At 49.1% G+C, this 27,251-nt stretch overlaps 1 protein-coding gene across 1 annotated transcript in view; it reads right to left on the bottom strand.

Moving 5' to 3' along the window:
* Positions 1-1,517: 1,517 nt before the first annotated feature.
* Positions 1,518-27,251, bottom strand: part of CIB4 (calcium and integrin binding family member 4) — a 50,270-nt gene continuing 24,536 nt past the window's right edge. The window contains exons 4-7 of the mRNA XM_047069224.1: positions 13,756-13,897; positions 4,012-4,121; positions 3,064-3,152; positions 1,518-1,548 (exon numbers count right to left, since the gene is read on the bottom strand). Of these exons, the coding sequence (XP_046925180.1) occupies positions 1,518-1,548; positions 3,064-3,152; positions 4,012-4,121; positions 13,756-13,897 (372 nt within the window). The remainder of the gene's footprint in view (positions 1,549-3,063; positions 3,153-4,011; positions 4,122-13,755; positions 13,898-27,251) is intronic.

Here is a 27,251-nt window from a genome sequence, read left to right as displayed (position 1 = left end):
GTGAAGTGACCCCAGAACAATTGCACAGGGGGTACGATGCAGAAGAATTCCAGTCTGAGCCCTGGCCTGGCATCATCTAATCCACCCGATAACTTGAGAGGGAAGTAGCAGTAGCCTCACTTTACTGATAAAGACACTGAGGCTCAGAGAGGCTGAGAAAGTTGCCCAAGCTCACACAGCTTAGAAGTGACCCAGGTTTTTTTGACCCAAGCCCTAGTTTTTCCACTACATAACTTGCTTGTGGCCCATGTGGAGACTGGGGAGTAGGGATGACACAGTGCTGAAGGACCTTGTGTGCCTGAGAGGATGATCTGTGTAGAGCAACCATTTTCTGCATTCTTTCCAGACTGGAATGGACAGGTTGACTTGGCATCTACCCCCGGGGCTGCTTCTAGAATAGGACACGAAGGAGTGATGTGGACTAAGCCACTCTTCAAGGAAACCGGGGGAATGGGTTCCCAGGTCACGTGCGTGAGGTTAGGGGTTTGGAGTGTGCGCTCGCCCAGCTGCTGCTCCCCACTTCCTGGGAGACCTGCTGGGGCAGGGGACAGGATGTGGGTGACAGCCCCTCGATAGACAAGATCTGGGATGGGGACCTCAGGCCAGGTGTGTATCCACAGGACAAGAGTTCTCCAACATTCCAGTGCCTCTTAGATTTGATCAAGGGACTTCATCGATCAATGGGAAATCTATTACCTCTTGAGTGGGTGAGTCAGGACCGAAAGGCAAAGACACCACTGTAGGTTCAGGTGAGGGCGAAACAGCCCTTCCCCTGGGAGCCAGTGTTTAGACACCTCCCCAGAGGATGATGTAAACAGGAAAGACCATGTGCCTGTCAGAGCATCTGTCAGCTCTCAGAGGCCTTATAAGGGCCTGCTCCTGTGACCCAAGACCAGCTGGGCCCCAAAGGGTCCCTGTGGTGGCCAAATCCATTCCAGGATGTGGCTGAATACAAAACAAATAAATCCCAGTTGTTGGTCACACGCTGTCGCATCCCGGGGCCTGGGGGTGCCAAATGGGGCCAAGATGTCTTCTCCCTTGACAAGGACCGGGAAGCCAGAGGCCGACTGGAGTGACTGCTATATACACGTCTCTGTACATTGGCCCCGGAGGATGCTGGGAGGTGGCTCCAGTGAAGGGAGGGGAGGATGTAGATTTTCTTGGTGAACTTCAATCCATTTGGCCTGGTCCCTGCTGTGACATGTGTTGGGATTTGAACCCTGTCCCCCAGAAGACTGGTCATCCAGTTTTCACGGTCATTGGCAAGCTTAAGAGCCGGAACGAGGGGTTATTAACAAAAAGCACTTCTACACGATCCCGTAGTCAAAAGATGAACCAATAGGGGAAGGGAAAGGCTTTTTCTTCTGCTTTATTGAATAAACAATAGCCTAGAAGTGAGGGAGGGACAGGGACAGAATCGTACTTCTGATCAAAGCCCCCCAGCGCCTGGAGGGGGTTGAATTCCAAGTTCCAGTGTTTCCCCCTTGAGGCTGCCAGATCGGGTCTTTGTAGCCACATCAAAATCCCCAGAAGTGAATCCGAAAGGAGCTGAGGGAAAGCATCCCATGAGCCACCTTGAGCTGCAAATCTAAAGTACCCTCCAATTTCTGGGTTCGTAATGGCCCTGGTCTCATGTCCCTCTGTCTGAGAGATGGCCAGCTTGCAGCTGTCACAAGCCAACCCAAAGGCCTCTTTATATGCTCCTTTTAGCATCACCAGAAAGCAAAGGGCGTCAGAACCTCACAGTGCCAAAACTAATGGAAAGAGACGGGAGAGATTCAAAGAAAAAGACAAGGAAGAGAGGATTCTGGCCTCACTAATGTGCTGGGCTGTTATGGAAGAAGAGGAATTACTCTTAGTTGGGGTGGTTCCAGGTGGGGACCCTCTTTCAGAGGGTCTGCCCAAACCTCAGCCCCATAGCAGCCATGACAGAATGGAGAGCCCTGTCCCCAAGCCAGGTGGTGGGAAGAGGGGTGGACACCTGACCAGAGTCATCGGGCCAATTGGATTCTCTCTCTGGGAATCTGGAGTCAGAGCTGAGAGATACTTCTTAGGAGTGGCCGAGGGTCATTCAGAACCCAGGAGATATAAACCTGACTGCTGCGGGAAGGCCACGTTCGGCCTCGTGTCAGACAAAGCAGAGATTGCCGATTCGCATGTAGAGCAAAGTGCAGGGGAGCTGAGGTGAGAGGCAGAGACCCGAGGCACAGAGAAGAGAGAAAACATGCTGATTCCTGGCTGGGTGTTCTGAGGTGTAGCTGTCTTTGTCCTTTCTAATTGCTTTGTCAAACCATCTTGAGTGGGCATTCTTTGCTATCAAAATCACCTAGACTGTGAGACCAAGGGCAGAATAGGGCCCGGGGGGAACAGCAGACACATGCAAACTGATGCCAACTCAACACAAGGAGGGCACTCCAACAGGGCTGTTCGATCACGAAGGGGCTGCCTCCCAGGGGCATGGGATCTTTCCCGATACCGGAAGGATCCGAACAAGATTGTTAAACGCGGCCTGGGCAGTATGGAGTTGGCCAATCATCTTAAGGGTGTTTGAACCAAGATATAAGAGCGTTAAGGCCCCTTCGCCTGAAACAAGGTTTGGAAATACTCGAGCTTTCTCTGAGCTCCGCAACCAGCACCTTCACACCCCCATGCAAATCCCCAGCTCCTGGTGACCGCGGGAGTTGTTGGGACAAGGGAGCAGGATGGGCAGTGGCAAAGGCCACCACCACCAGGCAGTCCCGGAGCCCCCTGGGCTTGGGGAGAAGACACCGGTGGGCCAGGCCAGCTATACATGGGCAGCACCCACGTCCGGACCACCCACGTCATTCGCAAAGCCAGGAATGCAGCCTTGCCTTTGCTGGGTAAAACCCCACTCCCTCTCTCTGAAGGTTAGAAATTTAGGGCACCTAACTTCTCAGAAGCCCCGCTTTTGCCAATTCTGAAAGAATTGGCCAAGTATCCTGGACACTCATGACCCCCTTGGGAAGACGGAGGCTCCCCATTGGCCCTTCCTGCCCCCACCCCACACTGGGTACCGCCACCTCCCACTTTGGAACACCTTACTTCATGAAGTCTGGAGACTTGGCCATCGCGTGCTCAAACTCTGAGAAAGACAGCATGTTGTCATTGTCCAGATCCGACTCACTCAGGACCTGGCCAGGGGTACAGGAGGAGCCAGAGAGCAGAGAGGGGCCCAGGGTGAGAAAGCGACGTGGAAACACAGGCAGAGGGGGGAGGGGTGCCTCTCACCAAGTGCGGCCACAGGCCAGGTTCTCTGCTTAGTGCCCGGCACATATCCGAGTCCCGGGACCCCCTGAGGGACAGGTGTTCTCCCCACCCTCCACCCTTGTTACTTCCCACCCCAGACAAGGGCATGAAAATTCAAGGTTATGTGCGCTGAAGTCTGGGACCTCATGGGCTGGTCTCATTGTGGAAGAGTCCCCTTGGTGCCTCTAACACAAACGTGGCAGTAGAAATGGGCACGGAGGCGAACAGGGTGGCTTCCCCCACCCCCACCTGTCACCCAGACACAGGCAGGGGCTCTGTAGGGCAAGGGGCCCAGTCAGGTCGAGGAGGCAGTGATGACCCCTCCTGGTTTTATCTTTGCTTCTGGTTTCGACCTAGACCAAAAGCACTTGAAGGTTCTCATGGTCTTAGGACAGATTCACAAGGCTGTTTTCACGGCCTGTCACACTGGGGGCTGTCACTATAGGACATCCGGACATTGTGTTGTGCTGGGATAATGTGGGCCAGGGGACGTTGTGATGTGTCCATCTGATGCTAAGCCTCCGTTGGGCCACCTGCCTGCAGTGACTGCAGTGTGGGTGGCTCGGGCACCTGCTCTTGGGGACCCCGGAAGGGAATTGAGATTCTGGAGGAAAGACAAACACTTAGGGGGTAGTTGCCTACATCCGTGTGCCCGTCCCTCAGGACACCTCACCCCGCCTGCCACCCAGGGGCTTTGGGTGATAGCCTGGCCCAACCCAACCCGGGTGGCCCCCGGACACACACGTGGTTCGTGACGTCGGTCAGCAGGTCCTCCGACACGTCGTCGCTGTTGAGCAGTCGGAGGACAACCTTCCGTAGGTCCTCGTCGTCAATGAAGCCGTTCTCGTTAAAATCTGCAGGGAGGAGGCAGAGCGTGAGAGGAGGGGGCCTTGCTCGGCCTCCCAGGAGTCCAGGGAGCCGTGGCCACCCAGAGCCCCGCTGTCCCAGGCGGGCCTAGAGCCTGGCCCCTGGTGACACCTGGGCGGGCGAGAGGGGAGGGCGCCACGGCAGCAGGGCCGGCTGCAGGGAAAGCAGCGCTAAATAACATGCTAGAAATAGCGACAGCACTGAGCGTTCAGTGAGCGCACGCTACCCCCTCAGACGTATCCTGAGAGCTTCACCGGTTCTCGGTCACTGGATCTACACAGTACAACCTGTTCTTGGTCTCACTACCGAAAGGACACGAGCACAGAGGCGTCAGATAGATGTTGGCCTCCCCTGCCAGTACGTGCAAGGCGGGGACGGGGACCCAGCCGGGCTGGGCCCCGAGCCGGCCTCAGCCACCGTGCTGTGGGGAGCTCCAGCTCACAACTCACAAGGCAGTAGGTGGCTTGGTGGCTGGGGGCCGGGGACACGGAGGAGCAGGAGGACGCCTGGACTCCAGCACAGGTCCCGGGCCCTGCCCCTGCGCGGCGTGACCCGAGCGCCTGCCCCACCTGCGCCGAGGATAACGCCCGGTTTCCACTCCAGGGGGCACCCTGAGCCTTGTCAGACCTTGGGTCCTCCTTTTTGAGTTCAAAAATAGGGGTCATTCATACGAAACTAATATAACATTGTATGTCAACGACGACAGCGGAACGGGGGCATTACACCAGCTCCCCGAACACTGGACGGCCAAGGTGCGTTTAACCGGTTTCCTACAGAGACCCCTTGGAAGGGTGTCGTTGGTCCTGTCAGTGCAGGTCTTCTCTACAGGCCCAGAGCATTCCTGCCTCCGGCCTTTGCAGAAGGCACCCCCCCGGAGAGAGGGCCCCCCTTCTCCTCCAAGCCCTGGGATGCTCTGACTCAGCTCTTGCTCTCCCTGGCCTCCCTGTGAAGTCTCCCTGACACCTCAGGCCCAGGATGGCTCCCTCCTCAAGCTCCAGCAGCTTCTCACATAGGACTTGTCCTCCTGGACTGCTGTCCTCGGCACCAGTGGCCGAGGACTGCCTTGTCTTCCCGTGGCGGTACGTGCTTCTCACCACGGCCTCACTCGGGTGTAGTGGGCGGACACGGTGGGTGCCTGCTGGGTGCCCATCCCCGAGCTCTGGCACACAGCTATACCAGACTGGTTCCTGGGGTTCTAGTCCTGGGGTGCAGGGGAGACAGTTGGGCACCTGAGTGGCTTGGCTCCAGGGAGAGAGGAACGGGCATCCCAAGGGTTCCAAGGGTTTCCAGGTGGCCAAGTTCATGTCTGATTGGGGTTGGGGGTGTGAATGAGGAAGACTTCTTGGAGGAAGAGGCAGCAGAGAAGGACCTACAGAAATGGCCACTAGAGGAGGTGCCAGGGTCACTAGGGACAGTGGTAGAGAAGGAATAGCACCGGAGTGATCAGTCTGGGGTGAGGGGAGCAGAGGCTTGGAGGTCTGGGAGAGAGAGTCAGAGGTTAAGTGTGGAAGGTGGGCTGAACCGCATAGAGCCTTGAATGCCGAGTGAGGCAGCCCTCCTCTGGGAACCCCAGCACAGTCCCCGAACCACTTGTCAGCCATGTGTAAGTGCAGTAAACTTAGGCAGATACAGCGGCCACCGCGACAAACACAGATGTGCCAGGCAATGATCTAAGTGCTTTCTATTTACTGCATTTAATCCTCAGAACACGGATGAAGAAAGTGAGGCACGCTGAGATTAAATAACCGTACTTACTTCCCTAATCTCATTTCAGCCTCTTGCCTTAAATATCTACCTCCAGCCTGGGCTTCTCCTGCACTCCAGGCACATGTATCCATCCACGGCCCCTCCTGTCCTCCCCACTTGGAGGTATGATAGGTCCCTCAGATTCAACTGATCCCAACCCAAACTGTTGACGTGCCTCCCTCTTCCCTGTCCCCAAACCTGCTGCTCTCGGCTGTGCATTTCCTGGCAACTGGGCAACTCCACTCTTCCGGTCCCTTGGCCAATGAGCTTGGAGCCATCCTGGACCACGTCTTTTCCTCACTCCCCACAGCTAAGGTGTCAGTAAACCCTTCCAGCTCCCCCCTGGAGAGACAGTGGACCCAGCCTGATGACCTCCCCATCACACTGCCTCCACCATGGCCCAGCCATCATCACCTCTCTCCAGGATTACCCTGGCGGCACCCTAACCAGTGTGCTTCCTCTCCGTCTGCCCCCCTCAGTCTGTTCTCCACTCAGCAGCCTGTGGTCCTTGTACCACATTCCTCCCTCAGCACCCCTTCTCACAGCCTCCCATCTCTAGCCAGAAGAAAGCCCGGGTCCTGACCGTGCTCCCCAAGGTTTACCCTGCCCTCACTCTGCCTCCTTGCCTTTCCCCATCAGGCAGGCACGATCCTGCCCCAGGCCCTTTGCACTGTGCTTCCCCTCCCTGGAACACTCACCCAGGGATCCTTTGGGTCTTCATTGAGATGCCACTTCTCACCAGAACCTGCCTAAAATTACGCTTCCTGTCCCTTTCCCTGCTTTATTTTTCTCCCAGCACAGAACACTGCCTAACGCATTGTATATTTCACCTATTAGCTTTATTTCTCTCCACTAGAATGTAAATTCCTGGAGGGCAGAAGGTTTTGTCTTTTTGGTCGCCACTGTGTCCTCAGCTCCGGGAACAGTGCCTGGAACAGAGTAAGGACTCGCCGAATATTCCTTGAGTAAGTGAATGCATGAACTACCCAAGGTCACACGTTGATGAACGATGGAGACAATATTAAACCCAGGCGGTACAACTCTGCGGGCCGTCTGCGGTCTTAATCACTCATAACTGCTTTCATGGTATTCAAGTGCCCAATTTTTAGCTGGGTATACGACCATCTAAAATGAACACTACATTTCCCAGCCTCCCTTGCTGCTAGTTGTGGCCCCGCATGTTAGAGTTCTGGCCAACGAGACACGAGCAACTTCCAGGAAGTCTTTAAAGAGAAAGCATAGCCCTTTGTGACAGTGAGGCGACGCTAGGAAGGGAGGATAAAGGGACACCATGTCCCCGACATCGCTGCAGTCACTTTGCGGCACCCCGACATTGCAGAACCCCCGGGGACCACCGCATTGGAATTCCTGCATCTGAAATAACAGGCGGCTGCCAGAGATCTGGGAAGCTGCCTTGTGTAAACCACTTGGGCTTCCCTGTCATCTGCAACCAAATTTAATCCTAACTAATGCATCATCTGGGCCTCAGTTTCCTCATCCACAACACAGAAAATAGCCGTACTTCCATACGGTGGCTGTGAAGATTAAAGATGCAAACTACAGGGAAGCCATCCGGCATGGGGCTTGGACCACAGAAGACGCCCAGGACAGAAGGCGCGTATTAGATAGAGCAGAGGCTCAGTTCTATGCCACTTGATGATTGTTAAACACTAAAAACGCAAACCCCGGAAACTGTGTAACATCTCACTTTGAAGAATGAAAGGTAGAGCTATCCTGGGCCTAGAATGGAGGGGCGAGGTTGCCCATGTCCCAGGCTCCTTCAGGGTTAGAGCCCAGACTTCTGTCTGTCTTCTTTGGACAGGATATGGATATGGAAAGTACAGCTCACCACCTCCCTTCTGAAGCAGGTGGCTCTCCCCTGGCCAATTGTTTATCAGCCCCAGGAACCGGAGGCTAAGGCCTGAGACGTTCATCCAGGCCCTCCCTGTGCTGCTGTGCTGTCACCCATCGTGGGTGATGGCTGGGAGCAGGTGGAGGGGTGGAGGGACCAGCACCCGGACCAGAGGGAGTGGGCAGCCGCAGTGACATTGCACTGCTGGTCAGAAGTTCCGCAGCCTCTCCCAGAGACCCCGCAGTGTCCCCGGGCGTCCTGCTGGCCCAGGTCCCATATGCAGAGACTGCAGCAAAGTGACGTGGCTTTGGTCCCAGGCCATCTGAAAACAGAATAATTTGCTAGAGTAGAATGTAGTCCTGGACAGTTCCCCTCCTTTGGGGGTGCAAGGGCACAGCAGCCCGGGAAAGGGGTGGGGGCTGAGAGCTCTGGGCTGCTGGCCAGCCCATGCAGACTCGGCAGCCTCAGATCTGCAGCTTTGGGCCGCTCTGAGAAGGCGGGGGAGGGCCCACGTCTAATTCTTGCTGTTTCCCGACAACGGGAAGGTTAGACGGCTTGGAGAGCTGGGGCCCCGCCTTCAGGTCCCCCCAGAGCACTCTTGCCATCGTCATCTCAACCTGTCTGTCATGGTACTCCTTGCAATTTACAAAATACTTTTACAGAAATTAGCCCATGTGGTTGAGTGAGGAAGGGCGCGCTTTCACCATTCTTTCCCAGGAGAACCGAGCCTGCCTCCCTGGCCTCTCCCGGCCCTTGGCACCGTGTCAGATCTTGGGGCGGTGTGGGAGGATCCCCCGCTGGCACTCTGGCACCTGCCTGAGGGTCGTTCACATCTGATGGAAGCTGTGCTGATGGAACAGGAAGGCAGCGCTGGGGTGTTGGTCTCTGGCAGGTAAAAAGTCCCCCCAGAGGGGGCCGGGGGTGCATCTGTTAGAGGCCAGGAGTGTCCCTCAAAGCGGAAAGTGGAGCCCAGCAGGTACATCCCCGGTGCTGGATTCTTGACGGATGGTCATTCACTCCTTCCTTCCGACTCTCAGCAGCACAATTCTCGTTCAGGGTGACACCGTGTTCGGCTGAAGATACTCAACTTTCCAGTCTCCCTTGCAGCTATGTGTGACATCATTCTGGACAACACAGTATGAAGCTGCCGGGTGGGGTGTCCAAGGACACTCGTTAAAGAAGAGTCAACTTAATCTGTGCCCTTGAATGTACACTTGATTCTTATCCCTTCTCCCATCCCTTTAGCTTCCTGTCGGGAATGAAGACACAGTCTGGAGGCACAGAAACCATCTTGTGATGGTAAGGACGACAGTCCCATACAAAAGATGGCATATTAAGGGGCTTGAAGGAGCCAGACCCTTGGTTACCTCCCCCTGGCTCTGGACACCCTAATTCCAGGCTTTTTTTTTTTTTTAACATGGACACTCTTACATATAACTGAATGCAGGCCTACCTGGTATAGTGGGTCTGAAACTCCACTGCACTTTAGAATCACCCAGGGAGCTTTACAAAAGCCTGCCCACCCACCAGGGCACACCCAACACCCTTACATCAGATCTCCGCAGCCGGGGCCCCAGCAGCCGTGGGTCTTAACACACCAGATAGTGTGCAGTGTGCAGCCACGTTGGAGAAGCAATGAGTTAGAGGAGTGTTGCCTAGATTTTAAGATGTGGAGGGACCAGCTGGGGGTCTTGTTAAAATGTGGACCCGGCTCCAGCAGGTGCACAGAGGGGCTGGAGATGCTGCGTCCCTAACAGGCTTCCTGGAGATTTTGATGTTGCTGGTGCATGGACCACAAGTGGAGTACCAAGGCGTCAGTCAGAGCATCGAGTTAGGTCTCTGGACTTTGGCTACCAAGGGTCACCACGGCATCACCACCACCACCTTCTCCTTTTTTGTCTCCTCTTCCTTTTTATTCCTCCCCTTCTGCCTTCGGTGCTGCCATTACCACCTCAATGTACTGAGCAGCTACCTCGAGCCGAGCACCGGGCTCCGAGATTCACTTGTCCCATCCCTAATCCTGCTGACAGCTCTGTAAGGCGACAGATCTTCTGAGCCCAGAGAGAATTCAGATTTGTCTGGGTATATCTGATGAAGCCTTGGAGTTTATGAGTCCCCAGGCATCTATTTGCACAGCTGATTTGCATGAAGGCTTTGCGCTTTTTTGTTTTTGTACTTGAGCTCAAGGAGGAAGGAAACCCCTTAAGGGGGCCTGGAGAGAGGGGCTGGAGGAAGATACAAGGACAGGGTGGGGGACAGGTGGTATCTGACCCCTGATCTGACCTGAGGCACTCAGTCTGACCTCCTGGGAGTGAGGACATCCTCCCTACTTCTGAGCTGAACACAGTTTAGCTCCTGTGCCTTGAAGCTTAAAGAGAACCTGCTGTTCTTGTAGCTCCCTGAAGGCTTGGGTGTTTTTGTTTGTTTAGCTCTGGAAACCATGGAAAGACAGCTGAGGCAGACATCTTTGGGAACATCTGCTCTGCCTACACTTTGCCATCTCTGAGAAGCGTCCCCACCCCCAGCAACAGGGCTCTAGAGCTAGGTTTATTTATGTGACTCTGCATCGTTTTGGCTGTGGTTGATTGGACAAGGCTGTTTACCCAACCTGGGGGCAGCAAGACCATTGGTTTGGCTGAGCCATCAGTATCTCCTGAGAAGATGGGGGACCAGTGTTCATCTTTGGCCCATAGGCACAGAAGCATAAAAGTGTGCAGAAAGAGAAATTGCACAGGGAGAAGCAGAGTTGAGAGACCAGGGACCCACAGAGAGAAAAGAAGAAAGTAGCTGCCTCACTTCCTGACCACTTGCCAGCTGCATCCCCGGGAGGCTGCTTCAGTTCTACCGTGGGCTCCATGCCGTTCCTGATGGACAAGCTCTAGTGCCCCCCTCCCCCCCCCCCATGACCTGCACCTCTTGGTGTTTGTGCATATATAACCCCCACATCCCTTTGGTGGCTTATAACTAAGCAACAGAATTTGGCAACAGTGATGGGATATTCCTTCCGTGATTACAATATTGTGTAAGACTCTACCTTAGCAGCACACTGGCTCCAGAGGCTCCAGAAGCAGCCTCCAGCCCATAGCCAGTGGAAACCAGGGCTCTAAGTTCCACAGATATGAGGAAATGCATTTGCCAACAACCAGGGTAGGCTTGTAAGTGAATTCCTCCCCAGTCAAATGCAGCCCAGACAGAGCCTTGATTGAAGCCTTGCAGAATCCTAAGAGAGGACACGGAGAAGCTGCGCCAGACTCCTAGCCCACAGAAACTGTGAGATTATAAATGTGTTACCTAAATCCACTAGGTTTGTGGATATACTGGCTCCAATATACTCCTGTCCCTCATCAGCTGCCTTTCACACAGGTAAGTCCCTGATACTTGCAACCCAAAGACTCTTGGCTAATATGAGAGCACTCAGCCTGGGCCGGTGCTCTGCATCGGGTAGAGCTGTCCATCCAGGAGAGTATGGACAGGAGGCGGAAGAGGCTAGGGACAGCACAGCAAGTGCCATGCGGCACAAGTCCTGACACAGAGGGGGCAGCAACTAGTGGGCTAGACTTCCCCGCGGAGCCCCAGAAGTACTTGGGGTAAAGAAGGAGGAAGACTAGTGAACAGGTGGGAGCCACTGAGCCAACCAAATCTGGGTATGTGATTTCATTTGCACTTAACCCTGCTTGAAGTTCACTGTAAATGCATGTCTTGTGTCAAACTTAGGACATGTGGGGCCATTACTTCTTCAGATATCTTTTCTTTCCCATTAATTCTTTCCTTCCGAGATTCCAGTTGAATATATATTAGATCTTCCTATTGTCCTTCATGTTTCTGAAGCTCTGTTTCCTTTTTCTCTCAATGTATTTTTCTTCTATTCTTCAGATTAGATTATTTCCGTTGAACTATCTTCAGGTTTCTGACTCTTCCTTCTGTCATCTCAGTTTTCCTATTAAGTCCATTCAGTGAATTTTTAATTTTATTTTTTATTTAAAAATTTTTCAATGCTTTTGTTTTGGAGAGAGAGACAGAGACAGAGTGCAAACAGGGGAGGAGCAGAGAGAGAGAGGGAGACATAGAATCCAAAGCAGTCTCCAGGCTCTGAGCTGTCGGCACAGAGCCTGACGTGGAGCTCGGACCCGTGAACTGTGAGATCATGACCTGAGCTGAAGTCAGATGCTCAGCTGACTGAGGCACACAGGTGCCCCATGAATTTTTATTTTAAGATATATATTTTATTTTTCACTTTTATATTTTCCATTTGATTCTTATAGTTTCTACTTCTCTGTTGAGAATCCCTACTATTTCTTTCATTATGAATTTCTTTTATATCACTGACCAAGGTTTAGTACCTGTTTTAAGACACTTATCAGCTAATTCCAACATCTGGGTCATGCCAGAGTCAGGCTCCATTCTTGAGAAAATATCAATTTTTATTTATTTTATAATTGTATATTGAATAATTTTGTATTATACCTTGGACATTTCTGATTTTCTAAAATTTTTGTATGTTGGATAATTGTGGATTATATTTTAGACATTATGAATGATTTATTGTAAAAACTCTGGATTCTGTTATATTCTTCCGAAGAGTGTTGATTTTTTTTTTTTATTCTATCAGGAAATTGACTGGACTTAAACTGCAAACCCCGTCACCCAGGGACCTTGTTAAATGCAGTGGCTGCTAAAATCTCAGTTCTGTTATCCTTACCTGAGCTGCTTTGAGTTTGCCTTGCATATGTGGTTTAGAGGTCCTTTCTCTCGCTTTCGTTCATGAACTCTCCCTATTTGCACTTTCCAGGGGAAAAGTGCCCCAAACTTTCTGATTCTTCAAGTCAGAAAAAATTTAGGGTTTCTATCAGTCCTGCATGATGCCCCTCACTGAAGCCCACCTTTAGGCTAAAGAAATTTGAAAAGAGTGAGGGAGAGGACCATCCAGTACCATTTCCTCCTTCCAAGTGTCAACTCTCTGCCTCTGGTAACTTTCTAGTGCCATCAGGTAGTTGATTTTTATATGTAGTTTTTGAGTTTATAGATGCTATCTGTGGAAGTGACAGTATGGTAGGAACTTACTCAGCTATTCTCAACAGGAGAATCTGTGACTTCATTGGAGTTTATTGGATACTAAGCCTGAGGACATAGGAGATACCAAAATATCACTGAGTACTTTTTATAGGTGAGAAACCTGAGCCCTCACAGGTCCATCAGGCTTAAAACTCCTCCTCCACCCCATTTTATCCAAGTCCACTTGGGCAAAGCAAGAATAAGACGGTGTCCACTGTGTGGAGACAAGGAGGACCTGGCAGGAAAGAGAGACAGGGGAAATGCCAAACTGCCCCATCCTGAATGTTCAAGTCCTTTGGGACCAAGGAGTTGCCACAATGAGCTTAAAGCCTTGCACACGGTCTGTTTGAAGACTTCTCAGATTTCTTTGTTTCTTTCCTTTTAACTTCTCTTGAGAATTCCAGCCATCTCAGTTGTGCTAAGGGCACATAAGTCTGCTGACAAGCAGAACTCTGGCAGTGCTTTATGGCTACCCCAGACAAAACCAGAGACCAAAAAAATGTCATAGGACCTCAGAGATGATCTTTCTCAAACACCTCGTTTTAAAGCCGATGAAACTGAGGCCTAGAAAGGTGAAGCGATTTGCCCAATACTTCCCAGCCATTCCGTGGCTGAGCTAGTTGTGGTGTTCAAATCTCTTAATTTCTGCCAAACAAGCATTAGCTCCTTCATACCCATATGTAGTCCTCAATCTCTCTCTCTCTCTCTTTCTCTGGCCTGTCCACACTGCTACCATGAAATATCAACACCAATGACTCCGTTTGACTCTGTGGCATGGAGGGGAGGGCATCCATCTATCCATTGAAGTAGTAATTCACAACCATGTTATAGTACTCAGGAAAGATGATAATACCCATAAACGCCCAAGTGAATCCCAATGAACATCATCCCACCAATGAATTGAGGTTGATGGATTCCAGATTGATGTATACTCTATGGTGCTTCCCCCCCACCACCACTTAGTCACCCACCGTAGATTCGAAAGGCATACTCGATCTTCAGGCTGGGGCAAGCCTGCTCACTGAAAACAGATGCCATACCCAGGACATCCTCAAAGGAGAACACATCATCGTGGGAGAACACTTTGCAGATTCGGTCTCTGAAAGGGTTGACCTGCAGGGAAGGAGGAAGAGGAGTGAGGAGGTCTGTCGGGATCAGGTTCATGCCTCCCTGGCCCTCACATATCTATCACAAGCACAGCAAATTCCTCTTGGGCACCGTCCTCCACTTTCTGTTTGCCTAATTCATTTCCACTTACCTGGGCTCCTTTCCCCCAGTTGCTCAGTGGCCCGGTCCTGGCTGTTCTAAACTCTCCTTGCCTGCTGCCAGGTCTTATCAGATCCCAACTTTGCTGTAGTGTTCTAAAAGGACCCCGATCCCTCCCCTCAACCGACCCAGATTCTTTTTCCTTAGATGCACCGCAGCCAAGAAAGCTATTTGATTCTTTCTGTGAGTTCACATAGTAGATCTGAACGGCCAACTGTGCCCAATTTTTAATTAGTTGAAACAAATCTCTGGTTGATTGTTCTAGTCACTGACAAGATACCTCTTCAAGGCTCCAAGCTGCATGCAAATGGATTAGTTCCTCTGCCTCAAGCACCCAATGGGCCTATTACCTCCCTCAAGGACAGTTGAGCCCCAGCCCCAGCCTGTATGCTTGTTGAACTCTCCTTAGGGTTTTCCCAGCAACAGCCAATGCGTACCCATCTGGTTTTGATTTCCCCATTTACAACACATGAAAATTTCTTTTTCATTTCTTTTGAACTGAGCTACACGTTGAAATCTATGGTTTAGGGGTCCCTGGGTGGCTCAGTCGGTGAAGCATCTGACTTCGGCTCAGGTCATGATCTCACGGTTCGTGAGTTCGAGCCCCGCGTCGGGCTCTGTGCTGACAGCCCGGAGCCTGGAGCCTGCTTCTGTTTCTGGGTCTCCCTCTCTCTCTGCCCCTCCCCCATTCGCTCTGTCTCTCTCTGCCTTTCAAAAATGAATGAATGTAAAAAAAAAATCTATGGTTTAGTTTTATTTGGTATTCCTATGTATTTGAGATGAGAGGGAGAACGTTCTGTGTCACCTCAGGTGGCCATGGAGCTCTCAAGCTTTTGTGAGCAAGCGAGGTATCTAAAGTCCTTGGTAAGAACATGAATTGTGAGCTCCCACCCTCAGATATCCCATTTTAGAAAGCCTGGGATGTAGCCCAGCATTATGGATGGATTGTGTCTTCCCCTAAATTCGTATGTTGAAGTCTTAACCCCCAGTATCTCAGAAAGTCACCTCACTTGGAAACAGGGTCTTATAGATATAATTAGTTAAGATGAGGGCATATGAACTAGGGTGGGCCCCTAATCCAATATGACTTGTGTCCTCAGTAAAAGGGGAAATTTGGACACAGAGACACACACTCGAGGAGACCACCATGTGCAGAGGAAGGCAGATATTGGGGTGACGCATCTACAAGTCAAGGAATGCTGGACATTGCCAGCACGCCACCAGAAGTCAGGAGAAAGGCATGGGACAGATTTTTCCTCACAGTCCTCTGAAAAAACACACTCTGCAGACACTTTGATCTCAGCCTTCTAGCCTCTAGAACTGGGAGACAATAAACTTCTATTGTTCAAGCCACACAGTTGTGGTACTTTGTCACGGCAGCTTTAGCAAACTACCGTATCTAGGAAAATGCATTGTGAATAAGGTCCCTAGGTGACAGGGTTGGTCCCACGTGTATATACGTACGTATGTCCCAGGAGCGACCAGGGGCCAGGAGAATCCGGAGAATCCCGGCTACCTTGCTAGAACCTCCAAACAAACTCCTGCAGTGTCTGCTTCCTTCACCCTTTCACTGCAACACCCCCACTCCCTGAAAAGCGTATTGCGATGGCCTCGGATGGATGCCGATAAGGGCTCTCCACTGTGATGTGTTCCAGGTCACGTGTATGTAGCTAAGTGGCTTCACAAATTACTTTGCCAAATTTTAACTCAATTAACCCTTGCAAATGGTGGCTTAACAAGATTCCTGCAAAGAAATGACAATCCAAGATAATTCTTATAATGCGAGTGTGGTGATCAAACCAGAAAATGTCAGAGCAGAACCTCTGCTACTCAAAATACAAGTCCCTCGTTATTTGGTCGCTGAAACGGTGAGAATCGAGCCAGACATAACTGAAGTCCCGGCTTCAATTCTCATTTCCTGTGCTCAGACAGGGGCAAGGCAGAGCAGCAAGGATTGAGCCTAAACATTTATCCAGCCAGGGAGTGAGATACCAATCTTCCCTTCCCTGGGGGCCCACCTTCAGGACTTGGCTTTTCTGGGAGTGATGGGGGAGGGGAGATGGTTGCCAGGAAGCCAATCCACTCCCTCGTAGATCCACGTCACGTGACTGTTACACACACACACACACACACACACACACACACACACACCTTACACCTTGTCTTATAAAGAAGATTGGGAAGGAGACGGTGTGGTAGTGGGGGAAGGGGGGAGGTGGCCAGAATAGGACATAGAACGCAATGTGTTGACTGCAAAGACTTTCGGAAGACGTGGGGAAAATATTGCTGAAGATGTAGCGAAATAAGCATTAGAACAAATTTCACACTGTGGGAAGTTTGCTAAGTAGTTGAAGGAAAGTACGGATGTTTCTAACATGGTTTTCCTAGATTCGGTTTCAATAATGAAATACATGAAGAACTACATTTCTGTGAGCCACTAACGGAAAGAGGCGATATTGACTGAACAGTACATTACTTCTTTAATGAAAACACCAGTGATGGGAAAAACCGTCTGAGCGCAGTCACTGATGGAGTGGCTGCTCCGTGATGAAAAGGATTCTGGGTAAGGGTTCAGGGATGGCCACATGCAAAACCGATGCCCTGCAAAACTTCCTGCAGGCTACCACAGTCAAGAGGTTAAGTCTGGGAGTACACAAAGTGCTACAGGATGCATCGGTGTGGTTCGTTTTTTTGAAAAGAGGTTAAAACACAGTAAAACATACACCGTGATTTGTGATCAGAAGGGAAGTGGCTTTGAAAATCTTTTGAACCACATAGAGGTTTGCTGGCCATCTCCTGGCAGAACACTTAAAATAGCCATCAAACTTTAAGAGGAATTATATGTGTTTCTTGTACAAAAAGGCAAACATTCCAAATTCGCTGAGCGTTTTATGATGACAAGGGATTGTTGGCAGATATCCACCGAAAAATGAGCTCAAATTCTTCTGAATCTTCAAGGTAGAGGTGACTCATTTTAACAGTGAGTGAGAAAAGTCCTTGCTTTTCCAAAAAAACTCCTGCTTTGGAGAGAATGTTTTGAACATCAGATTTTTGTTGTTGAAAACATGCAGAATCACCTAAAATAATGCTTCTATCTGTGTACTCGAACATATTAGAAACAGACTTTTCTAATCTGTTTGAAAACCATCCAAATGGAAAGTGTCAGTGGATTTCGGGTCCATTTGTTAAAAATATAAAAATGCAATGTTTTCCAATTAGCTTCTAAGAGCCACTGACTGGCATAAGGGAAGATGGACATCTACTAGCTTAATTTCAATAAAAGGCCTTTAATTGGTGGATGGGATTGAAAATGAGTGCCATAATTTAATACAGGTGGCCAATGATACATTTCTTCTCTTTGGATCAGCTGTGACAGCCACTAAAAATAAACTCAACTAGAACCAGACCCCCAAATGATTCCATCTCCAAGTGTTAAAGCAAGATTTTAAAGAATAATGAAGCTTATCCAACCACGTTGCTTGCCCCCACCCCATGATTATTAATTATAAGCAAACAATACAGTTATGAGAGGAGGAAATTTTGTTGTACAAATGAAAGGGGCATTTGTTTTTAAGATATTTTATGTTTATTTCATTGATAAAATAATTAGCTTTTAAATTTTTAAAATTTTTTATGTTTATTTTTGAGAGAGAGAGAGAAAGACAGAGCATGAGTGGGGGAGGGGCAGAGAGAGAGGGAGACACAGAATCCGAAGCAGCCTCCAGTCTCTGAGCTGTCGGCACAGAGCCCGACGCAGGGCTTGAATTCACAGACCGCGAGATCATGACCTGAGCCCAAGTTGGACGCCTGACTGACTGAGCCATCCAGGCGCCCTTAGCTTTTAAATTTTTTGTTTTGCATGTTTCTGTTGTAACATACTGGTGTCATAGTAAAGGCATAGGGTTGGGATACACACATATTACGGTTGTGCAACCCCATTTTTTAAGTGCTGGGGAGGCATGATTAAAAATAGCTAGTGATCTCTGGTCTAGTCTAATCCCCTCATAAATCATGGACGTGGAAAAGAGTCCCCAGAGTTGAGGGAGTGACTTACCCAAGGTCACTCAGCCTAGGACCCAATTCTGAGTCCAGCACTGTTTCCACTATGGGCCCCTGTGGCAAATAAACATAAAAGAAAAGGTAACGACGAGGCAGAACATGTGACCTTTAAAACATAAAAGTCCTTGCAACTAGAACCTCTTAAAAGTCTTACTTTAATATAACACACACACACACACACACACACACACACACACACACACAGTTTTGACACAGAATGCCAAATGGAGGCTAGCCTGAAGTCAAAGTCATGGCACCTGCCTGTGAGAGCTCCACGTCTTGCCGGCTAGCCGGGAGGGGCCATGGTGGCCGTCCCGTTAGCAGCCCTGGAGGAGGACAGTGAGAGCAAACACAGTGGAGCCGACAGGAGGTGAAGTTAACAGGGAGCTGGCAGGCTGGGGTGTGGTGGAGGTGCCAGAGCGAGGGGTGGGGGATGCTGTTCCAGAGAGGATGGCAGGGCAGATGACACACAGGGCCAGGCGTCACCAGAGCTGTTTCTGGGCCCTGAGGCCAACGGGTGGCTGGTACGTCCTCTGCGAGACCCGGCGGGCACCTGCCAGGAGGGTGTCCCTGGCCTGTCTCTGTTCCAGCAATGGCAGCTTCCCCCTCTCCCAGGTTCCCTGCCTCATCCCTTCCCAGGGATGATCCCAGGGCACAGACTTCCCCTGTGGCGACATGTCCTCAGCACGCCTGCAGCTCTATGCAAAGGGATGCTCTTAGTGCTGCAGGGATGGTTTCTGAGGGTCCAGGAGAGGCCCATACCTCTCCCTGCTCTCCACCCTGAGCTGAGCGCCAGTTCAGCCAGCGTCCTTGGGTCCAGCCCAGCCACCAGCAGACAGAACAGCTGGGAAGAGGCGGGAGAGGAGCAAGCCTCTTGAGTGATCATAGTTCCAGTTTACTGTGTTTCAGATTTGTGTTGCTATTACTTTAAAAGTCTGAAATCTGAACCAATGAATCTTGGGATCTATCTAGAGAGTTGCAGTCTGTATTAAATTTCACACTCATTTAGAAGCCGCCAATACTCCCAAGGAGGAAGAAGATGACATTTGACAAAGCAACGCCTTCGTTTCAAGAATAACACGTACCCCAGTGCGAAGGCCTTCTGAACAAGGGAATATAAACATGTCAGCATAGATATTTATACAGGTAACTCAGTAGTGCGATCTCCATCGATGCATGACAAAACTAAAAAAGATGAAAATAAACCCCCAATGCTGGGGATTTTTTTTGGGGGGAAACAGAAACTACAGTTTGTTGACAATAAAAAGATTGCAGTCCTTGCCAAAAAAACTAAAAATTTTTAAAAGATCTTCTCAAAGTTATTGAACAAGAGATTTGATTTGAAGATGAAAATCAGAAGGAAAATATTTGGACTTAGTTTAAAAATATCTCCTCACCATTTCTCCAAGTAGCACACAGTCAAAAGGAGCTTTTTACCGTTGCTGGAAAAAATTCACACAAAAATACGCTAGTGACTCAACAGTGACGTCACTGATGAAGTTTTATTTTCAAGAGCTTGTTTTTTAGGGGGAGAAAAAGATCAAATAGTAGTATTTCATGTAGAACTTCTCATGGCTAATTAAACTTTCTTAATTTTTGGTGTCTGTTGGTTTTGAATAAGGCTTCATTTTTGTTCATTTTGCCTGCTATCAATACTTGTTAAAAGTACCCGATGAATGTGTGTAGTTTTTAGATTTTAAACAGATGTAAAGCATGTGTCAAGGAAGGGAGTAGAGGGAGGTGTCTGCTGGGAGGGGTACAGAAGATGCCAGTCCCTTCTGGGTCTTGTGTGGAGGCCTGAGGTTACTGACACAGACTCCTCATATCTGTGCAAGATTGGGTGAGCAAACACCAAGTCCCAGGAGAAGGGTGTAACAAATCTTTTGTATTTTAGTGCCTTTAAAAACTTCCCTTAGGGGCATCTGGGTGGCTCAGTCGGTTGGGCGCCCGACTTTGGCTCAGGTCATGATCTCACGGTTCACAAGTTCAAGCCGCGCGTTGGGTTCTGTGCTGATGGCTCAGAGCCTGGGGCCTGCTTCGGATTCTGTGTCCCCCTCTCTCTCCACCCCACTCTTGCATGCGCTCTTGTCTCTCTCTGTCTTTCAAAAGTGAATAAACATTTAAAAAAAATTTTTTTAGATTCCCTCAGATAAACCATATTTATGGAGTGGCAGACTCAATATTACTAAGATATTGATTCTTCCCAAATTGATCTGCAGAGTTAATGCAATGCTAGTTAAAATCTTCCAACTGGGGTTTTTGTAGAAATTGACAAGCTGATTCTAAACTTTATGTGGAAATGCAAAAGATGAATAACAGCCAAAACATTTCTGAAGAAGAGGAAGAAGGTTGAAGCACTTATATGAATCAAGATCTTGCTATAGCTTTAGTAATCAATACAGTGTGGTACTGGTACAAGGAGAGACAGACCAATGGTCATAATAAAAATTGTGGAAACAGACGCACACATATTGGGCTACTTGATTTATCACAAAGATCACATGGCTACAGAGTGGGAGAAAGGAGAGTCTATTCAATAATCGGCGCTGGGTTGATTTCTACCTCACACCATACGCAAAAGTCAATTCCAGATTGATCATAGATCTAATGCGGAAAACCAATAATAAAACTTGGAGACAAAAGCAGGAGAACGTTTTCATAACCTTGAGGCAAAAATTCTTTACCAATATACAAAAAGCATTAATCATGAGGGGAAAAAAAATCCATGAATTGGAGTATATTAAAATCAAGAATTTATGTTATTCAAAAGACATCATTAAAAGGGCAAAAAGGTAAGCCACAGCAAGTGATAGGTACTTCAACAGGTGACTGGATAAACAAAGTCTAGATTATCCATACATGAGACTACTTCTTAGCAATAGATAGGAGCTAACTAGTCAATTCCTGCATGTCGATTCTGTTAGTCAACTCTGTTGCATGTTGATTCGTGCAACAACATAGACAATTCTTAGATGTGTTTTGCTAAGTAAAAGAAGTCGGATCCAAAAGACTATGCAAAAATAAATAAATAAATAAATAAATAAAGTCGGTTAAGCGTCTGACTTCAGCCAGGTCACGATCTCGCGGTCCGTGAGTTCGAGCCCCGCGTCAGGCTCTGGGCTGATGGCTCGGAGCCTGGAGCCTGTTTCTGATTCTGTGTCTCCCTCTCTCTCTGCCCCTCCCCTGTTCATGCTCTGTCTCTCTCTGTCCCAAAAATAAATAAAAAACGTTGAAAAAAAAAAAAGACTATGCATCGTGTAAGTCCATTTGTATGACATCCGGGAAAATGCAAAACTATAGGGATGAAAAACAGATGAGTGGTTGTCAGTAGTTGGGGGAGGGAACGGAGTTAACTACAAAGGGGCCTCACAAGGAAATTTTTCAGGTGATGGAATTGTTCTGTATGGTGGTATTACAGGGGCAGGTCCACACCCCTATGCATTTGTTTAAACCCATAGAACCATACCCCACAATGGGTGAAGTTTATAGGATGTGAACAAAAAATTTAAAAAGTTTTAAAGACCCGGGATGCTAGTAAACCTGGAATGACATGGAGACCACGATAAGTGAAAGTAACTGTATTACAAGTGTATGACAAAACCTCACCAAAAGGAATTGGGAGGGAGGGGCTGACCAAATGACTTCGGGAAATGGTGGTTTGACTGAGTACATAAGTCTAAAAAAAAAAAAAACAAACCCACAAACCAACACTGTGCTCTAGCTAGCAAATTTTTTTCACACGGCGGGGAGGGTTAACCATTCTGAAACTACATGGATACTGGGGTTGAGCAAACAGGTAAATAAATAACAGATAGTAGGACCCAAGTTTCTCACTGTCAAAAGAAGTTACAAATAAGCAAGAGGGGAAGTCTGGGTGTGGTGCTGGGTTAGTCAGAGAAATCAGTATGAATTCATGGGTATCTGTATATATATACATATACAGAAATAGTAGTGTGTGGTATATATGAGTTAATATACATATGTGTATTTTCTAGCTCCATCTACTAAGTAACTTTACAGTGGAGAAACCTAGAAACAACACCTTGATTACGTGTTCAAGGTTAACATTACCAGTAATAGGTCATGTTGATATTATGTCTTCCCTGATACGCTGTGACGAGAAGGGCACTTCACCTCTGTGGTATTCATTGCACAAATCCATAACCCCCGTCTAATCAAGAGAACATAGGTGACGGACCCAAGCTGAGGGAGGTTCTACTAAAACACCTGGCCAGCGCTCTCCAAAAAATCATGAAAGACAAGACTGAGAATCTGTCACAGATGAGGGGAGACTGAAGGCAGTGTGGGAGCCTGGAGTGGCTACTGGAACAGATAAAGGACATAAATGAGAAACCTGGTAAAATGTAAATAAAGTTTGTCATTAGTTAGCCACGTCTCACCAATTTTAATTTATCATTAGGGTGGAATACATACATATAGGGGAACAAAGATAAAAAGGAAACTAGGCAATCCAAAATATAGGGAGCAATAGCTTTAACTCTGAGAGAAAGAAAGAAAAAAAGGCTCTCATCCTATTATTCTATACCCAACAAAAATATCCTTCAAACTTAAAGGCAAAAGACTTGTTCTTCCTAGGCAAACAAAAGCAGAGAGAATTCATCCGCAGACCAGAGCTACAAAAAGATTAAAGGAAGTCCTTCAGGAAGAAGGAAAACAGCAGAAGGAAACTTGGATCTACACAAAGGAATGAAGAACACCAGAAATGATAAATATGTGAGTAAATATAAAAGAACTTTTTCTCATTTTAAATCCTTTTCGGGGCTCCTGGGTGGCTCAGTCGGTCCGACTTCGGCTCAGGTCATGATCTCACGGTTCATGAGTTCAAGCCCTGTGTCGGGCTCTGTGCTGACAGCTCGGAGCCTGGAGCTGCTTCAGATTCTGTGTCTCCCTCTCTCTCTGCCCCTCCCCTGTTCATGCTCTGTCTCTCTCTCTCAAAAATAAATAAACACTATACAGAGAAAGACAGATACCATATGCTTTCACTCTTACGTGGATCCTGAGAAACTTAACAGAAGACCATGGGGGAGGAGAAGGGGAAAAAAAAAAGTTAGAGAGGGAGGGAGCCAAAGCATAAGAGACTCTTAAATACAGAGAACAAACTGAGGGTTGATGGGGGGTGGGGTAGAGGGGAAAGTGGGTGATGGGCACTGAGGAGGGCACCTGTTGGGATGAGCACTGGGTATTGTATGGAAACCAATTTGACAATAAATTTCATACAAATAAATAAATAAATAAATAAACAAACAAACACCAGAAAAATATTTAAATCCTTTTCAAAGAGACATATCCATATATATAGCTAGAGATTTCAATATCCTTCTGTCAATAGTTGGTAGAACAATAGACCAAAAAATCATTAAGGATATAAAAGGCTATCAACCAACTTGTGTTACTCAACATTTTACAGAGCACTCCACCTTACACAGTACAATACACATTTTTCTCAAGTGCACTTGGCACATTTACCAAGATAGATCACATTTTAGGTTATAAAGGAAGTCTCAATAAATTTTAAAAGATTTAAATCATACAGAATATGATCTCTGACCGCAACAAAATTAAATTAGAAATCAGTAACAGAAAGATATCTTGAAAACCCCCAAAGTCAAAGAAATCACAAGGGAATTCAGAAAATGATTTGATCTAAATGAAAATGAAGACACAATATATCAATACCTGTGGTATTTGGTACAAGCACTGTGTACAAGGAAATTAACAGCATTTGATGTTTATATCAGAAAATAAAGGACTTAAATATCCATGTAAATGGGATAAAAAGGCCCTTCACCCAAGAGTCGGAGTTGGTCACTGGAGGAAAAGGGAGTCAGAGATTCCAGGTCTATCAGGTGGAGCCCATTCTAACCCCGTGCTCCTGGGCTACTTGCCCCAAGAAGGTGGCCGCTGAGGACATGAAGGAGCTTGTCACCAGAGGCAGTGCTTGGAAGCCACGAGTGGATAGAGCTTCTGGGCTGGACTGAGAATGGACAAGTTGGATGTTCCTTCACAGACGGCTTCTCTTCCTTCCATCCCATTGCCCCGGAGGAATTCCTAGATCTGGGTCTGAACCGGGTCACCCTTCAGCACGAGAGTAACTCTGCCAGCAGGTGGCAGTATTGAGTTGAAGTTGTTGGGTCAGCTCTCAAACCCAGCACGGGTGAGCACCTACTGTGTGCAAGTCACTGATCTGGGCTGTGCCTATCTCGCAGGCAGATGGCAGGATACACATCACCACTCTGTTTTACAAAGAGAGGAAAGCCCAGGGAAGAAGAATTCACACTCCTAATTCAATGCTTTGTCTGCACCGCTGCTCTTGACTCCATGGGGTATTTAATTTTTTTTCCAAGACAATATCTCACATTCATATTTCTGCACACACAAAACAGGTGGGGTTTGAGGCATTACCCTGAGTCCCAGGCCCCTGATAGTTGGCAGTCGATCAGAGAACAAACCAGTAGAGCTTGAGGATATGGCTTCTCAGCTAGGGACACAAAGGCACAAAGCTCGTGACCTGAACTTCAAGTCCTTGGAGCAAATGCATAAGGTGAGTCACCGCACAGTGGGCACTGAGCAAGTTCCGGGACCCCCCAAGTGATGGAGATGCCACCTCTGTCCTTTATGGGACTCAACCCAGGCACTCAAATAAGTCCGTTCAGAAACAGCGGGGGCGGGGGATAGAAGTATCTGAATCAAGTACAAGTAAAATGACAAGAGCCTGGACAGAGTAGTGTTGCTACAAGGTAGGATAGACAAAGGGCCCGGAAAGAGAAACCAGCCAGGAGACAGAGAAGGGACAGGAGCCAAGGCCACATCAGGCAGGGAGCAAGATATGGTGGGACTCTGGGGCGGGGATGAGGAAACCAGGCCAGGCAGCAGGGTCCCCTTCCTTCTCCCCATGGCCTGAAGCCCCTCCCTCCCCTTCCAGCCGGGCCAGGTTTCAGCCGGATGGATAAAAATGTTCTGTAGGAGAGAGCAACCGTGGGGCTTAACCTGGACCCTCCAGCCTCTCAAAGGCCCAGACTGGTCTGTATGATCCTCACCAGGTGGAGAGCAGCCTGACATTTCCATTTAAGGGGAGTCGGGGACAGAGAGCGTGAGGGATGGGCGATGCGCTTAGGTGAACGCACTCTTAAGTTGGCCAGGACTTTGTTTATAAAAAAGGGACAGTCTCTGCATTTTAGATGTTCAACCTTCCTGAAGTCTAAAAACAGAGAGGCCCGTATGGGAGCTGTCTCCTAGTGACAGATGGGTTGGCAGGGACAGGCTGAGGATGTGTCCTGCCGGCAGCTGGAGGCAGATCACTGGAGGAACAAACAGGGGAGAAAGGCAGTAAAAAAATGCTCAATATTATTAAACATCCATGGGACCACGTGGCTTAAACCTGGCTCAGGCCCACCAGCCCCGTCTCTCCCCAGATTTCAGGCCCACAGGTACCTGCCACTGCCCCGAGGAACCTTCCAGAAGAGCTACCTGCCACCCCAGAGGAGTTCGGGGAACTGCATTGTTTTGGGGGTGGCCCAGGGGCCTGGCATCGTGCTGTGGGGCACTCGAGGTGGGGAACGGAAGGAGCACAGGCTCCGGAGTCAGACTGACTCTAAAAAGCCAGTAGAATAATTTTGTTTGACATCTGTAAGATTTTGGTATCTTGCAGCTTCTGAGGTTTATACAATCTCAAGTGCAACTTGCCCAAGCAAGAAAGGGAAAAAAAAAAAGGGGGGGGGAGCCAAAAAGACCAGTTGTCCCTCACTGGTTTACCAACACCTATTACAGGAAAGACGGACTTAGCCATCTTATAGATGAATGTCTATTCACATCCGTACATCCCGCCACCTCCTTTTTAACAGCTCGAGATCAACTCTAGAAGCCAAACAACACATCACATCCCTGGGTAACAAGAGCCGCAACAAAACCAGCTGCGTGACTTTGGGCAGACCATGGGCCCCCTCCACCTCCCGTATGTAAAATGGGCAGAATCGTAATTTTGCTCATGGGGTTTTATAGGGATCGAATGGGCTCATGTTTGCAAAACAACTGCTCCTGGCGGGACCTCAATAAGCATTAGCTTCAATTAGTAAGCCCCCCAACTTCACCATGCCCTGCACCAGGATCGCCAGCACCCCTAGGCCCTGGCAGAGCTGAGAAAAATTTTTTGAGATAGAGAGCTGGGGAGAGGGGCAGAGGGAGAGAGACAGAGAGAGAGAGAGAGAGAGAGAGAGAGAGAGAGAGAATCTTAAGCAGGCTCCACGCCCAGCATGGAGCCTGATGCGCGGCTCGATCACACCATCGCGAGATCGTGACCTGAGCTGAAACCAAGAGTAGGACACTTACCCGCCTAGGCCACCCAGGCGCCCTTATACACTTTGAGCTCCCAAGCAAAGATGTCACCTGGGCCTACATGTTGCCCGGAGCTCACCCTGCCTGCCGATGGGGAGTGGAAACGTTAGTTCTGGCTCCAGGGGATGCCCGTGGCCCAACATTTCCTCAGGGGCACTGCTGACTGTGGCCAGAGGCCTCACCTCCGTGCGACATCTCCAGGGGACTCAAGGGAGAGCAGTCTGAGGAGAAGATGGGTGCGAGGGGGGCTGGCTAGAGACTCACCAAGATGCTTAACACACCCACTGGCTTTGCGTCTGAACCCACAGGTACCTGTCACCAGAACTTGCACTCATTACCCCATCAGAGGCTTTGTGAGTCAGCTCCTGCCCACAGCAGACCCAAGAATCCGTATCTTAACAAGCTGCCCAAGTGGCTTTTATGGCGCGGATCCTTAGACTACACTAAGTGACCCTGTCAAAGTCACAGTGCTTATCAATGACAGAGGCACGACATCAGATGCTGCCCCCCCTCCACCGTGTCCTCCTCCAGGACACAGCATGCCCAGCCAACAAAGACGTGGGTGGGGATGGGGGCCAAATGGGGAAGCGGTGGGCAGCACAGGCAGCCTCCAGCCTCACCCCGGGGCCGATGCCCAGCTGGCAAACATTTGCTTTGCGCGAATACCTCACAAACTTCCTTTGCCTCCCTCTCGCTTCCCTCCGCTCCCATCCATCCCACAGGCCAGCCCCTGCAGAGGCAGGTGGGGCCCATCGCCCCCCACCCCACGGGGGTCCTCCCTTATCTGAAC

The sequence above is a fragment of the Lynx rufus genome, unplaced genomic scaffold (assembly GCF_022079265.1).
Source record: "Lynx rufus isolate CCGP_SWC_20201006 ecotype Redwood Valley unplaced genomic scaffold, mLynRuf1.p SCAF_8, whole genome shotgun sequence".
In the NCBI taxonomy this organism is placed as follows: Eukaryota; Metazoa; Chordata; class Mammalia; order Carnivora; family Felidae; genus Lynx; species Lynx rufus.
The sequence above is the reverse complement of the archived record's forward strand: the minus strand, read 5'-3'. Positions and strand labels throughout refer to the sequence as shown.